Raw genomic sequence first — 15,019 nt, 5'->3', positions numbered from 1 at the left:
AAATGCTAGAATAAAGGTTAATTCACAGTGAACTGAAGCTGTAAACAAGGAAGGTCATTTAAAAACTTTGTTAACATGCTAAACAGACACTTTTACCTTCCATATCTACAGGTTTTAATTTGAACAGAATGCATCCTATAGTTGTCAAAATGTACAAGTACACATATAAAAAGGAAGGATTAAGTATTAGTCAAATGGTTTCAGTGTTTGAAAGAGCTAGATGCAAGAGTTGTATCATCAAAAATACACATAGATGCCGTTCAGTCTACACATTAAGTAATAATTCAGAACAACCTTAACTCTCCACTGTTTCTTATTTTTCAAAAGTGCACAAAAGTTCTTTATCAGGAGTCCTATTACTCAAGGTCCTTCACAGGTCGTTCCAGCAACCCATTGCATTGCCTCACCTGTTATCTCCTCCAATAAAACTAGCCATTATTAGCTCAGGCCAAATGTTTCTCCTCCAAATCAGCCAGTAATAGATTTTTTGAGAAAAACGAATATAAAAAACACAGGAAGTACACAGCGTGGTTCCATGAATACATTCTTTGCCTCCACAAACTTGTAGAATGGCCTAAGTCAAAGGCTACGCCTTTGTATTTTATATGCCTTAACAGATTTTTATTACATCAGTTCATCCTGTCATTTTCTGATCCTATATAAACACCCTGTGGTAACAACTTTAATGACATACTGTGTCAAACACCAGCTCTTTTGGTTTGTTTTGGACTTTCCACTGACTACCTTAATCTGACACTCCTTTGTTTTCTTACCGGGAGGGCCAGTGAATAAGACTTGATGTTTACTTTTTCTATGTTGCTCATGATTTTAAGACTATAGAGAAGGAGGAACAGACTTTTTATTATTTCTCCTCCCTCAGTACCCACAGGACAAAGATCCAGGGTCAAGAAAACTAGTTGGTTTCTCACATGGAAGTTATTCCATGGCTATAATAATCCCTGCCACTCTTCTGCAGACCTTTTCTAGTTGTACTGCATCTTTTCCTTAAAATGAGGGAGTCAGGTTGTGTGGTGCAGTCCAGATGAGAGCATAGTATTGGTTCAGTGGCATACTGATGCCTTCAGTTTTATTTTTAATCCCTTTTTTGAAGATTTCTAGCACTTGATTTGCTTCGACTGCTGTGAAGCATTCAACTGACATTTTCATTACAATATTCTATTCTAATTCTGAGATCACTTCCACCACAGTAACACTCAGCCCATCAACGGCGTAGCAGGTATTACAATACACACATTGAGATCGAACAAAAATCAGCTTTCAAAATGGACTGCCTAGTTTGCCAATTTCTCTACAAGATTTATCGCCATGTAACTGAAAGAGTTGTCTCCAAGGAGCTGTTTTTTTTCATTTTCTGTTTAAAAAAAAAATCAGTACATTAAGACACTGACAGATTCTGACTGCTTTTTCAGAACTAATTTAAATTTTGGAGTTTCAATTTAGCTGAAAAAAAGAACTGCACGTATTTTTGTTAGTCAGAGGCTTGTGGAATGTAGGCATAGGGCTTGCTCACATGCACAAGTGAAATTCACTTACTTTTTCCCATAACTGCTTTTCCTCTAGCTGCATAAGCATGTCCAGTATGTATGTCATATGGGCTGGGCCACTAAGATCTAGGATATCCTCATTTATTGCCACATCATCCGGCCATTCGGCTAACAGCGATGCCAGCACGTGCCTGGCATAAAGAACAGCAGTTGCCTCATTTACACGATACAAGTAGTCCCTCACAGACTTTTTGCTTCTGGAGTCCAGCTCCTTATGCAAGAGTATGGAACTCTTAGTGCGACGCTGCTTGGCATAACTAAGCTGAAGATCACTCTCCGTGTTAGTTATCAGTTTCTGGGCAACTGGATTGGTTTCTTCTGTTGCTTTATCACAGAGCACAGGCTTTGACTGAAAAAGAAAGAAAAAGTTTGAATATACACTCTCAACAATATCCTTCCTTGATTATGTTTGGATATCTGACTCATCCATCAGACTGCAAGCTGAATTTACAAATTACTGTATTTTACAAACAGAAAATTATATGATCAAAGAACACAAAGTACAATTTCTCATGTACTTGGACGAAATTTCTCAAAAAAAACTGTTTATATCAAGAGACTTCACCATACACTGATACTTTCATGATTGTACATATGATCAGGAACAGCAGTTATAATTCTAACCTGAAATGCTAATTTAAGCTGAACTACAGAGGTAAAGCAACATAGTCCCACACTATTTGTGACCCTAGAATAAAATCACAGAATGATGCAAGTTGAGAGGAATCTTTGGAGACAATTTGGTCCATAAAAGACCTGAAGCTGAGCCATATTCAAAATTATATTAAGTTCCTCAAGGCTTTGTCCAGTCAAGCTGGGAGCGTTTCCAGGGGTGGATATTTGACAACTCCTGTATGAACTGTTGTAACATCTAAAATTTTTTCTTCTAATTACTTGAAACTACTTCAGGAAGTCCTCAAACCAGTTCACTATGCAACTGATATAAAATTGTGCTGGTGATACGACCTGGCCAGGAACCTGCACCCAAATAAAGCAAAAAACTGGATAACCACACTATTGAATATAAAACCTCACCGTTGCAAGTGTAGTGTCTACTCTGCAAAACAACATTACTTCCTTGTTCTGCTGCAGTTACTGTGAGATAGCATTGCAATGGTAAAACAGTAACTGCACAAGCTTACAGCAATTAGATACAATCTCTCCTGTATAAGGAAAGGAAATCACAGCATGCAATCATAATTTGTTCTCCTGACCTGAGAATCAAGTTCTCTTGCTTCCTTACAGAAGAATTTAAAAGGAAGAAATGCTTGCTTCTTGTTGTATCTGCTCATTCATTTTGACATAAAACATTAACAACAGATTACTCCAGTTGTTAAAAAAAGCACTCTGAAGTTTCTAAACAAAACTGAAGTTACTAAATGCCGAAACTAATTATTTATAAACTGTGCCTTTTAGTGGAGACATACACACCAAACATGGTAAGATGATCATATCTGTATCTACTGCTTTTGAACTCTGCTCCTCCAACCTCAAACGCTTGCTGGGTTGCCATTTCTGAGCCAGTGTTCGGATCTTCTCATCTGTTGTAATTACATCTCCATCAAACCTTAAAAAAAAGACAAAAGAAAAAAAAACATATAAATGTGTTTGAAATTAATACAAATAAAATTAACACCATTAAATACAAATTAAAGTCTTTCCACTGCCTGTTTTAAAAAGATTCACTAAACTCAACCTATTTTGTCACATTATGTTAAGTAACTTCCCAGCTTGAACAAGTAGAGGGTTTTACATGACATAAAATCGCTCATCTCTATGAAAACACAATGGCTCCAAGGCATGCTTTGATTACTAGAAGTCACATGAAGGTCTGTTCATTCTTTCTCAGGATAACTTAGAGATATAGTAGACCTACATATGGGAGTTATTGAACTGAAAAGAACATGCAGCATATTTCAGAAGATGGTGACTTGTTTCCATAATTACAACTAAAACTCAACAGGAGTTCAATTCTTTACTTTTCACACATGTAAACCAAGTCACATACTTGAAACGATTTCTATTCAGCACCTTGCACATTTTAAGTTACAACCTCTATCTTACAGTAACCTTGTTTTTGATTGGACCCAGTCTTTCACATACCTCTTTTGAACTTCTAGGAAAAAAGAATCTGTTCTTTTCATTTGCAACTCATACATGGCTCGAAGAATATGTAGAGGTGCATTAAGTGCATCATGCGTCATCTGAAAGAGATTTAAAAAAAAAAAAAAAAAAAAAAAAAGACATTTCAGGCAAAGATGAAAAATGTGTTTCTTTATGGGAGACCGAGGTATTATTTTCTATTTATCATATGCATTAAAAATTAATGAATTTAATAATATCTGAATTAGTAGAAATGAAGAGTAGTTTAGCAAAAACTTTTATAACGATTTTACAGCATTCATTATTGTGTTCTCAGTATGAAGTTTTATTTTCTGTTTCCTTCCTTTTTATTTCTTGAAATCACAGACCTACAGAATATAAATCTAGAAGAAAATCAGCCATACAAACTACCAAATATTTTATGCAATTAGCAAATCTATAGTGACTTCCAAGGAGGAAAAAATAAGTACCAAGAAACATATTTTGGTGGCTTCATCCAAACCCTCCAGAGGATCAAGTTTGTTCTGCTCTAAATCAGCAGAACCAACAATGGATTGCTCCACATCTTGATCTTGTTCCCTTTCTTCCAGTTCAGTATCCTCACGTTCAGCCAGGGAACTGATCTCTTTCTTTGAGGAATACAGCATTATTGACAAAATCTATACAAAAAAAGGTAGCATATGGTGTGACAGCTGTAGATATCATTAGTGTATCAGCAATCAGCATTTTAAGAACATTGTAAGACTTGGACAGAGTTTAGCACATACTATTCTAAAAGGAAACAACACCTAAATCAAACAGAAAACAACAGAAAAGGAACATGAATTTAAACCATTTCCCACTTCACAAATAAGTTACACCTTCCAGGTTACTAAAGACAACTTCAGTAATTAGCCAAAAGCATAAAAAAATTGAGAAAATATTTAACCATTTCAGAACATCAAAGGTTTCAGGATTCTTAGACAAAGACAGAAGAGAGATAACTATCACTAATAAGCCAGAGCTGCCCATACACACTCTTCATGCCCATGATAAAGCACAACTAATGATTGAACCACTTTTATCTTTCTGCAATTAAATATTCAGAAACAATGCACCCACATACGTATTGATGTCCCTATATCGCACAGCAGTAATATCTTGCACATGCCAGTGAGTAACACAACGAATATTTTTCTTTTAGATAATTTTTTTTTTAATTGAAGAATGGAATCTTCAAGAATAGTCTAAATAAAATTTATAAATGAAACTGAGTAGGTGATTAATGCCTCATCTTCCAAAATTCTTTCAAACATGATCAGATTAATTAATATCAGCTCCATCTTTAATAAAGTTAGACTATTATCTATACAATTATGACAGAGAAAGGAAGACCCAGGGATACAGGAAATGAACATTTTTTCAAAAATATTCTTAGCACTTTCTTCATAGAAGGAAAGTGCAATGCCATTAAAATTTCACGTCACCCTGTGAAGCTACATTTTGCAAGAAGTCAAAAGCTTATTTTCTCACCTCTAAGTCTCTGAGAAGCCAGGTCTTACTGAAGCCAGTTCCTTTGCTACATTTCTTCACAAGAAGCTTGAGTAAACCAGACTGAAGAAAAGCAGCTTGGACCTCCTTAAAACCATGAATCTGCACATACAGACAGACAACATATCACAATGCTTGCCAGGCCTTAACACACAGCCTATCTATAGTACAAGTAATTTTCCTTTATTTCCTTAAAAACAAAAAACAAGTAAAAAAAAAACACAGAACCCCACTTCAGATACTTTAATAGTATAAACCATGACACACAGTACTAACTGTATGTCTGTTTTGCTCTGACTGTCCAAAACACTACAGACTTCTCTCATCATATAAATTAGGAATAAGAAAAGGGGCAAGTGAGTTTCAGTCCGTGAAGCATTATCCCTGCAATTTCTTCATCAATTTTCATGAATGATCAGCCCTCACAGAGGAAAAACAACCCAACTTTAGACTCACAAATGCTGTGTAATCTTTAGCTATAGTTTCAACCCCTACAGACAGGGAATAAATGGAGACAGAAGATACAGGAGCTTATGTCAGTTTCCCAATGGGCTTAATCAACATGCAAGTTGCTGTTGAGAAAGACAGAATACAAACTTCTGACACTGAGCTAATTCTACATGTCAGGCAAAAGATACCTTAAGTGTTCTGTAAAGCCCCTTTAAAGCAAGTGACAAGACCCATGTTGCTTCCACTGCCTCAGCATAACTGCTGTCCATGCTGGTTTGCAAAAGGTGCGTGGATATAAGAACAAAGTGCTGGAGGTATTGTCTCAGCTGGGTCTGGGAATCGCTGCCTTCTTGTCCACATTTCTGAATCAACTGGTAGTCTTTCACTACAAGAAAGGAAAGACAGAATTCATTAGGTTCATCTTAAAATGTTATGAAGTCATCTCTTACCAGTCCGTATTAGTAAGCCGAGACGCAAACACAACCCACATGTGAAGTGCATACTAATAACAAGTCCTATTAACAAGACTGAAATATTAACATATTAACATTATTAACAAGAACCACCTCTCTGCTTTGCTGTGGCAAAATTATGGCCTTGTTCAGAAATTATTTCAAATTCATTGAACAGTTAAGAAAATATTTTTATCTAAATAGAATAGATATCTTCTTGCAACAGTTGATTGCCTGCACGTACCCGAACACACACAGCTCAGTATACAAATCAGCTGGTGTCCTATTTTACAATTACTATGGGGAAAATTCTGACCTGCAATTGATATGATGAAATAAAATGTGCTGATAATTACTGCTCAAGGTATCAATTAAAAAAAACTATATATTTAAAAAAAAAATCAAGCTTTTACATTCAAATCTTTCCTTAGGATCAAAATGCAGTGTAGTTTGTTGGGTTTTCCAAGTGTCTTTTAAACGACTTCAATAGTTAAATTTGGACAACCTTTGCTTTATTAACTTCACAACATTAGGTCATGAATGCCAAAAAAAACCCTTGCTCCTATGAATCCAACTGATTTGCTGTATATTAAACATTTAGCTTGACAGAACCATTTAACAAGGTGAAACACAGAAAGAAAATTCTTTCTGGTACAATGACCCAGGAAGCAGCATCTAGAGTTTATTTGTTAGGTTGTTATTATTCTTCTTTTATTTTAAAAAAGCCTCTAGACACCGTAATAGCCAAAAGAGCCCATTGATGTATCCTAGAATGGTCTATACTAGAACACCCAGACACTTTCCCTGGAGTACACACTATTTCATGTCATCTAGCTCTTGACTTTTCTGTCTCAAATTTTAGGGTTATCAAACTGTTTTGAAAAGTTCTTCCAGACTGGAGGAAAGCAGAGCAAAACCAGGCTCCTGACACTTTATAGAAGACGTGATTAAGTAAGTTGGGCCTATCTTCATGGCATACTTTCTTACAACACCAGAAAAGAACAGCCAAGATGGCTTTGCTTCACATGGAAACAATAAGTAATGAGCTTGCTTTTGTTTGCTTTTAGTCTTCATTTGCTAGTTGGTAGCACACATCTTGCTGACAATGGAAACAGGCACTTCATAAAAACTCAGAGCAACAAAATGGACTATCCCATACACATTCAGGTTCTGCGTAGCTTGCCTTCACATAGCAGCACTTAACTACACAAAGGGAGCATGTGCATTTTTAAGATTTGCAATTGTTTTAAAACTTTAAGCACATGTTTACAAGTGATAAGATATAAGTAACAAGCAAACCTCAAAACAGAAATAGTTGCTTAATCAAAGGCCTATTTCTGAAATTACTCAATTAATAAAATGGTTGACAGTTTCCTAAAGCCTCTCCTGAATAAAAACTAATATCAGAGTTTTAAAAAGAAGAGAGATTTCCATAATCTTTACAGCAGAAGTGTCACAATTTGGATTAAACTATGAGCAGAAAACCAGGTGACTCAATAATAGAAGTCAAACTCTGCAGACCTGAATGAAGCGTTGTATTTCAAACATGCTTTTGGGTATTCAAGAAAGTGCAAGGAAATACTATGTAATCCCTTAATAAGATAAGAATGTCACAGAACCTGTTTTCCTCTTTCGGGTTTTGATGTCTACAACAACTGCCCTGTTTTTCTCAGTGAAATGTTTCAGGATGATCACATTATGAGGCTCGTTAGCATTATCCATGTACATAGAACGAGTCCCCATGCACAGCACCTGAAATTGCAACAAAAGATTCAGTTATGATTTGGAATACTTATTTAAAAATACACTGCCAATTTTTATGTTGGTTACATTGGCTTATACTTGGTGTTGTATTTTTTAGCTGAACAATCTGCTTGCTGCCAGATATTTGCTGATCTTTGGAAAACAGCAGTTAATTTCTACAAAGAAATGGCTACGACAAGTAACTTAATCCTGCACAGGCAATATATCAGAGTTACAACTATCAAGAATGAGATTATTCATTTCACTTGTACAAAAAGCCCTTTTTGATACTCAAATGTACTAAGCTGGTTTTCTCAATGTAGTTTAAAGCAGAACTCAAGGAAGCACGAAGCAAAAACAGCTACATTATTCTTCATTAGACAAACATTAATTGTGCGCAAGTGGAAAGATGTGAGCTCTGACATGCACCGTGTTTTAATGGTTTATAATGGATGTCTCCAATTGATAAGATCTGTAGTGTTAGAAACAAACCTAAAAACTCTAACCAATTTTGTTTCCTTTACTATCGATAGGCCACTTACCTCAGGAAACCCAACCAGCACCAATAAAGTGAAGATATTGGTGTGCTTTAGCTGGAAGGGCAGCTGCTTAATGCAATGGTCAGTGAAAGCAGCGATCACATTATGCCACTGCGCAGAAGAGTTCAAAGATCGGAGAATATCTGCCATGGAGCTTGCCCAGTCCAGACCTACACGACTGGAAAGCAAGAGCAGTCTGTATTAGGAGGGCCGACTACGCACTTACCTGAAACTATTTTTCCTCAAGACACCACACCACTGTTGATCTGTCAGAGCTTTCATATCATTAATACCAGCGTGCTTATCTAAATATTTGAGGCTTTCATGTCAGCTGACACATTCTCTTTTGTTTTTCATCATTAGAGCATAAATACTATTCTATTTTTGTTAAAAGGTTTACAGTCCCAAGTCAAAGTTTGAATAAATGCTGTCACCTTGAAGTCCTAATTTTAGTTTAGAGCTTGAGATTTTTTTCTTTGCACAACAGCAAGTGGTCTATTTCCCACACACGACTACCTACTTTCTCTCTGTGGGCTACAATCTCTAGAGAGATTGGCCTCCTTGCTCTAAAATGAGTCTTTGAGAAACTCCTTTCTCTCAAATGATCCTCTGGATATTTTGCCTTTTACATGCTTTTATATTCATTTATGAACTTTCCCCATAAAACACAGCTACAACAAGAATGAATACTGTCATATTTAACAGGCAGAATATTAATCTTAGAATGCTTAAGAGCTTTCTCAAGATCTTCAAAATGGAACATACTCCCTGTCCCTCCTGTTTCCAGTGCAATTTTACTATACAAAATCTCTGTCTCTAATACTCTTACATAAAAAGGCCAGATCCAGAACTCAGCACTTGTGACAGCTACCACATGACACTCCTCTTTCCCAAGTCACAGAAGGAGTATCTAATTTAAAATGAGAGAATTAACATCTAAAAAATAAAAAAATAAAAAATAAAAAATGAAAAATAAAAAATAAAAAAGGAGGACTATCTTGTTTCCCCTAGAACTTCCAAAACCTTGCTTTCACCATAACATGCTATGTACATAAGCACATGAAGTTAAGCCATTCTTCAACAGACAGCCTTCTTTTGGAAGGAAATTAAAATATTCTGACTGCAACAAGGGCTGCAGATGCTATGCCCTTCCCATGATCAAGATGTAGGTTTAACTGACTTTCTGTTAAAAAAAAACAACAACAACTGTATGCATGAGGCAAGCATGAAAGGAAACTAGTGCTAGTCATCAGAGAGCAACTAATAGGTTTAAATTAAAAAGCACCTGTCTAAACACACAGCTCCCAGACTGAAGAGAAGATGAGTTGTCTTCCAGCCTTCTGGCATTGTAGACCCATCTCCCGCAGCAAACAAATTATGTTTGGCTGAAAGGACTTTAGCCACTGCAGCATCCACTTCTGCAGGCATAAGTCTCAGGATTAACTGGCCCAGAAGTCCCAGTGTTAAATGGTAAGTTTCATTTAGGTGGCCAGCATTTGAGATGACAACCTGAAACATCAGTGGAAGTATCTGTTCCAGGTTAATCAGAGACATTGTAGAGCCCTATGGAAAAAACAAAACAAAACAACTCAGTAAGGCAGGGAAAGAAAACAAGATTTTTAGTCAAAATCATAGCACGTACAAAACCTTCTGTTCTAATGCTCCTTCCAATGGGACAAAAGGACATGAGAAACTAGGTTTCAATACACATTCAATACAAATATACATTGTCATAAAACTGCAAATCAAACATCTGTACACAGCTTTCTTACATCAGGACCTTCCATTTGAGAAATGTTCTGTCAAACTGAATGAAGGCACAGTATAAACTGTGTTTAGTAATAACACCTGACACGTAAATCTAAGGTGATGCTTTAAAGTTTGCAGGTGTTGAACACTTAAGGTAAGCTTCTAAATTCTAGTTCCCTTCCCTCTCTCCCCACACAGGAACAAGGCTTACATTCCTTAGTAATGCGAAACTGTTTAAGACATTCTGACATTTGCATTTTGCTACACATAAGCAAATAAAGCCCATTTCCCACAACAATTTATTTGCTATGAATTTTATTCATGTTATTTGTAACACCTAGCAAATACAAGGATAGAAAGTAAAAAGAACTAACTGATTTGAAAGGTGGTAACATAGCAGCCAGCAATCCTAAAATCCTCTTCTGAGAGCATTCAGCAAAAACTTGTTCCTGGCTAGGTATTAAAACCTTCTCTGCTTGCTTCTGGGCTGAATCCTCTGAAGTGCAGTCATCTGCTTTTTAAATTAAAGCAAAAGAAGAAAATCCGACAAAATTACATTAAAATAAAAGAAGACAGTGATATTTATTTTTTTATGGTTAAAAAAATGCAAGGATGATTTTTGTCCAATTTTTTATTAAAAAAAATGATAAATCTTTATAAAAGTTAATAACATATCAGGTAAAGATATTTCCTTACACCATTTATTTAAAAGTGTATACAGGACAGCACTATGTACAGATCTGCTTTCTTATCCTAGTTCTAACAAGACTAGTCTTTAATAGAATAAGGCACCTATCTTCTGGTTCTGAGTATATAAGACTACACAAGTATTGCGTTAGATCAGCAGGAAGTATCATCTCCCAGCATGAATATACATCGCTGGAATTCTACTCTGATTTCTAGAATCCTTTAAACAGATTGCAAGGTAGCAGTTGTTCAAAGAGCTATGCTTGGCAGGTTTTTACAAAGCAAACAGCTCACTTGCATTAAAGACATCTGCAAATACACAAAAATGGGTTAGAAATAAAGAAATACAGCTGTTTTCTTTGCATACGGACAGATATTCCTGTGATAGGGAAAATGAGAAATCATCTCTTACCTGTTGGAGAAGCATTATCATCCACAGACAAGTCTGATTCTTGTCTCAGAACAGCTTTCTTTGCTAAGACAGCGCTATGATTGCTTTCACTTCCTTGTTTTTGTACTTTATCTTCTGCAGTAGACTGGATTTCATTGTGAGTGTCTCTTTTCCCCTAAAATAAAACAAAGATACTGAAAGATTAAAACAAAATTTAATACTTGCAGAAACAGCCATGAAAAGAGAAAACAAGAAATCTGCTCTCAACAAACGTCTTTCCTAGAATACCAAAACCTTTCATTGGTTAGCAATTTCTTGACATATACATGTCTCAAGCTCCCATACAGTGAATATATATTTTTCTATTTTGCTTGTATCTATGCATAAAGTTATCCTGTCATAGCTTTACACACCATACAAAACCATAGAAGATCTTTTTTCATACCTAAGCAGTGCTAACAACTAGGGGAACCACTACCCTTTCAGAAATTATGTCCTTTGCCCCTTTCCTCCAAAATTTTTGAGAATCAAAGTTGCCTACGAGAACATAAAGTGATGCCTTAGTCTTTGACCAGTTGGATTTAATTAAAAACAAACCAACCAATCACCTTCCCCTTGCCTCCCAACTTTTACCTACAATTAAAATCATTGTTATCCATCATTTTGGCTACATTTCTGCAATAGGACATTTAAGCTTCTGAAGATGACACAGCTAATTGGTATCAGGGGTCTGCGTATAATGGGTACTTACATTGCAGTGCATATAAGAGCCTACACTTGGTTTCTCATCTTTTCCCTTCACTTCTTTATCACCAACACAGCTTTTTGGAGCACCATCTGTGGGAGGACTGACTGATACAGTGTCATTCTCTGAGAAGGATTCACCTTCTGGTAACATGCAGAGGAGAGCTAAATTTTTCAGACCTGAAAGCAAAAAAGTTACAAAAGCTGTTTAGCTTTTGAGTGGCAAGATAGCGAAAAAGCAGAACTGAAACATATTGAAAGAGAACTGCAAACTTCCCCTCACACTATTTTTTTTTTGTTAACATTGTTGAGTACAACTCCATCAAAAAGATGTTCCCCACCATGTTCACTTAATTGTGTAGTTCAATTAAGTGCTTCTGTGATGAACAGGTAGTGACATTTTTTGTCTGCCATCAGGGCAGAAGTCCTAATTAATTTTAAAAAGTATCAGGGATACCTCCCAGCAGTGTGAATTATGAGGGTTGACTTGTCTTCATTTTAATCTTCTGACCACTTAAATATTTATAGAATAAAATTAAATCGCATATTAAAAACAGATGAAATAATGAGTATGCATAAGTGTTTGGTGGTGGTGGTATTTCAGCAGTACTAGTGCTGCTCAAAAAATGCCAATAAATTTGAGTATCAGATTTTGCTATATTCAACATAGGTCTCTATTTAATCACCCTATTTTCTGTAAGTAGGTCTCAGTTCACAGAAATCCTCATTTCCAGGCAAAGCGACATCATCCCCAGCAACTTATCACAAATAAGGTTAAAAAATTCTTGCCAATAGATAAGGAACAAGAACCATTTTGCACCAAGCTATTTGCTTTCCTTTGAGCCCTTCAATTGTCAGTAACACATTAGTAACAGAACATGAAGCTCTATTGATCCATTTACAACATTCATGATGGGAAGGAAGGGAAAAAAAAAAAAAAAAAGAAAAATTACCAAAGAGTTGCCAAGTTGTCTTCAGCATTTATGTAAGTAGCACATTAATTTTCTCAAGCACCCTATTTTCCATGTCTCCAATGACCCCGAATGACACTTGTTCTACATAAACAATTATTTTCAGTGAAGTACACAGTACCTTCCCCTTTCCTTTGGAAACTTCAAAGTGAGTAATCACAGACTTTTCTGACACTTGCTAGAAGCCATTGTTTCACTGAAGGAGGAGCTGACTCACCTTTTCCGTGCTGTGCTTTCATCAAACAATCTCCAATGAGCTGTATGCACTGATGTTGTAGAACTCTGGCATGACTGAGGACCTGTGAATCTAGTTTTTCTCCTTCTACTTCCTCCCCATTTGCCAGATCTGCACTGTAGAGAGTCAAAGCTGCAAACAACAGCCAGGAATAGTTGTGGACATATGGTTGGATGAGCCTCTGTCGATCACTGATTCGAATAGTCACCATTGGATACACTGTGATGCTGTGAGTGGGCAAGTGACTGAAAGAAGAAGGTAAGAAGGTATATAATTTTGAAATGCAGCCACATTCCTGACAACCAATGTAGTTAGTAACAAAAGATACCTTTACACGAAACTATGAAAAACCCAACTCATTCCATGGTTTCAAACTGTAGACCTTCAAGAGCTGTACACTATCAGCCCCTCACTGACATCAAGTAATGCTCATTTAACAGAGCTCGTACTGTGCTGCGAACTCCTGCTCTAGAAATAAAATTTGTGAACATCTTCGGTCAAACGTTGAAATCTATCTCGTCTAACCACAGCACTGTACGCACTCCTTCCATCCTATCATTCAGGGTGTACAATCCTCCCTCTGCACCTTACACAGCCATGGCTAGAAAACAGTCACAATTAAGTTACTTCAGAACTTGGGGCACATTTGCAAACTACAGAATTTTTTGCTGAACTGGTCCTACATTTGCTAACTTTCCCCTGAGGACAGCTATTAGATGTTCTGATGTCAGACACAACCTTGTAGGATGTGATATGAGAATGACTGACTGTATTTAGTTGCTAATTATCACTTCTGGCAAGTAAAGTGGAAGAGAAAAAAAAATGTCACATTTAATACCTGTCAGAATATTTCTTTGCAGAGTAACATCCATAGCAAAGGTCAAAGTCATCACACACATTGCAGTTCATTCGCCGACCTATGATGACCCCTTGGCAGTGATCACAGGCATACTCCATGTTAACCATTTCATGGTCATCCTCATGTCCCTCAGGTTTAACTCCACCTGTAAAGAAAGATTTTACAATTCCCCTGAAAACCTTTGTTGATAAAGGATCTTTCTTAATTTCAACTTTACATTCAGATTAGGAAAAGAAAAGCCTAACATTTCTAAAATATCCGAGAAGAATCTTTGACTTTATATGTAATTTAGAAGATACTATTTTGCCTTCAACTATAGGGTATTGAGGGAGTCTTTCAAAAGATTCTTACCAAGAAAACAAGTTTTGCATAAATCCATGTCATTGCATTGCAGACAGCGGTAGCGATGCCATGGTGCGATTTCATCACAGCCATCACAGGATATGTCCACATTTAACAGGTCACAGTAACGGGCGACAAACATATGCATCTAGAGGAATAAATGGACATAATTTACTTGAGCATTATTTTCTGAGAGAGCGCTTTCTAGACAGAAAGCAGAACGCTCCCCCTGCTGAAAAAGGATGGGGATCTTTTAATCATTTTAGACTTTTGAAGGCCTACAGGGAGCCAGGGATCCAACTCATAAAAATTAGTTAAGCCAGATGCCTTTCTCTCCTTTATGCTTTTAAAAGTCTCCTATTTACCCCTTCTGCAGATAAATAAGCAAATCATGAGGTCACCTTTCTCTGCTTCTCTGGGTCAGCTTGAGCTATCTTTTCATACCAGGTCTCAAACATTACATCCTGACATTCATCCATCCACTCACAGTTTTGCTTGTAGTCTGCAATTTCATCTTCTTCACTCCACTGACTAAAAGAAAAGCAAGCTCAAAATTAAGTTTGAATGCAATTAGGCTCCCTTCTAATATAACTAGATATAACTAGGGATACCTTTAAAAAAAAAAAAAGAAGTGCTATAATATACTAGTAAAAACAAAA

General features: G+C 36.4%; 1 protein-coding gene across 2 annotated transcripts in view; it reads right to left on the bottom strand.

Moving 5' to 3' along the window:
• ZZEF1 (zinc finger ZZ-type and EF-hand domain containing 1) overlaps positions 1–15,019 on the bottom strand; it is a 59,487-nt gene that overhangs the window by 9,670 nt on the left and 34,798 nt on the right. The window contains exons 33-48 of one of the 2 annotated variants that reach the window (XM_082776033.1): positions 14,762–14,891; positions 14,370–14,508; positions 13,998–14,163; positions 13,142–13,404; positions 11,961–12,133; positions 11,231–11,384; positions 10,506–10,645; positions 9,668–9,945; positions 8,386–8,560; positions 7,720–7,852; positions 5,837–6,033; positions 5,181–5,300; positions 4,139–4,327; positions 3,669–3,769; positions 2,997–3,132; positions 1,555–1,914 (exon numbers count right to left, since the gene is read on the bottom strand). In XM_082776033.1, the coding sequence (XP_082632159.1) occupies positions 1,555–1,914; positions 2,997–3,132; positions 3,669–3,769; positions 4,139–4,327; positions 5,181–5,300; positions 5,837–6,033; positions 7,720–7,852; positions 8,386–8,560; positions 9,668–9,945; positions 10,506–10,645; positions 11,231–11,384; positions 11,961–12,133; positions 13,142–13,404; positions 13,998–14,163; positions 14,370–14,508; positions 14,762–14,891 (2,854 nt within the window). The remainder of the gene's footprint in view (positions 1–1,554; positions 1,915–2,996; positions 3,133–3,668; positions 3,770–4,138; positions 4,328–5,180; positions 5,301–5,836; positions 6,034–7,719; positions 7,853–8,385; positions 8,561–9,667; positions 9,946–10,505; positions 10,646–11,230; positions 11,385–11,960; positions 12,134–13,141; positions 13,405–13,997; positions 14,164–14,369; positions 14,509–14,761; positions 14,892–15,019) is intronic. The other variant, XM_082776034.1, reaches the window with a different exon arrangement.

This window comes from Aythya marila, assembly GCF_965140915.1.
Source record: "Aythya marila genome assembly, chromosome: 20".
In the NCBI taxonomy this organism is placed as follows: Eukaryota; Metazoa; Chordata; class Aves; order Anseriformes; family Anatidae; genus Aythya; species Aythya marila.
Note: the sequence above shows the minus strand (reverse complement) of the source record. Positions and strands in the feature narration are given on the sequence as shown.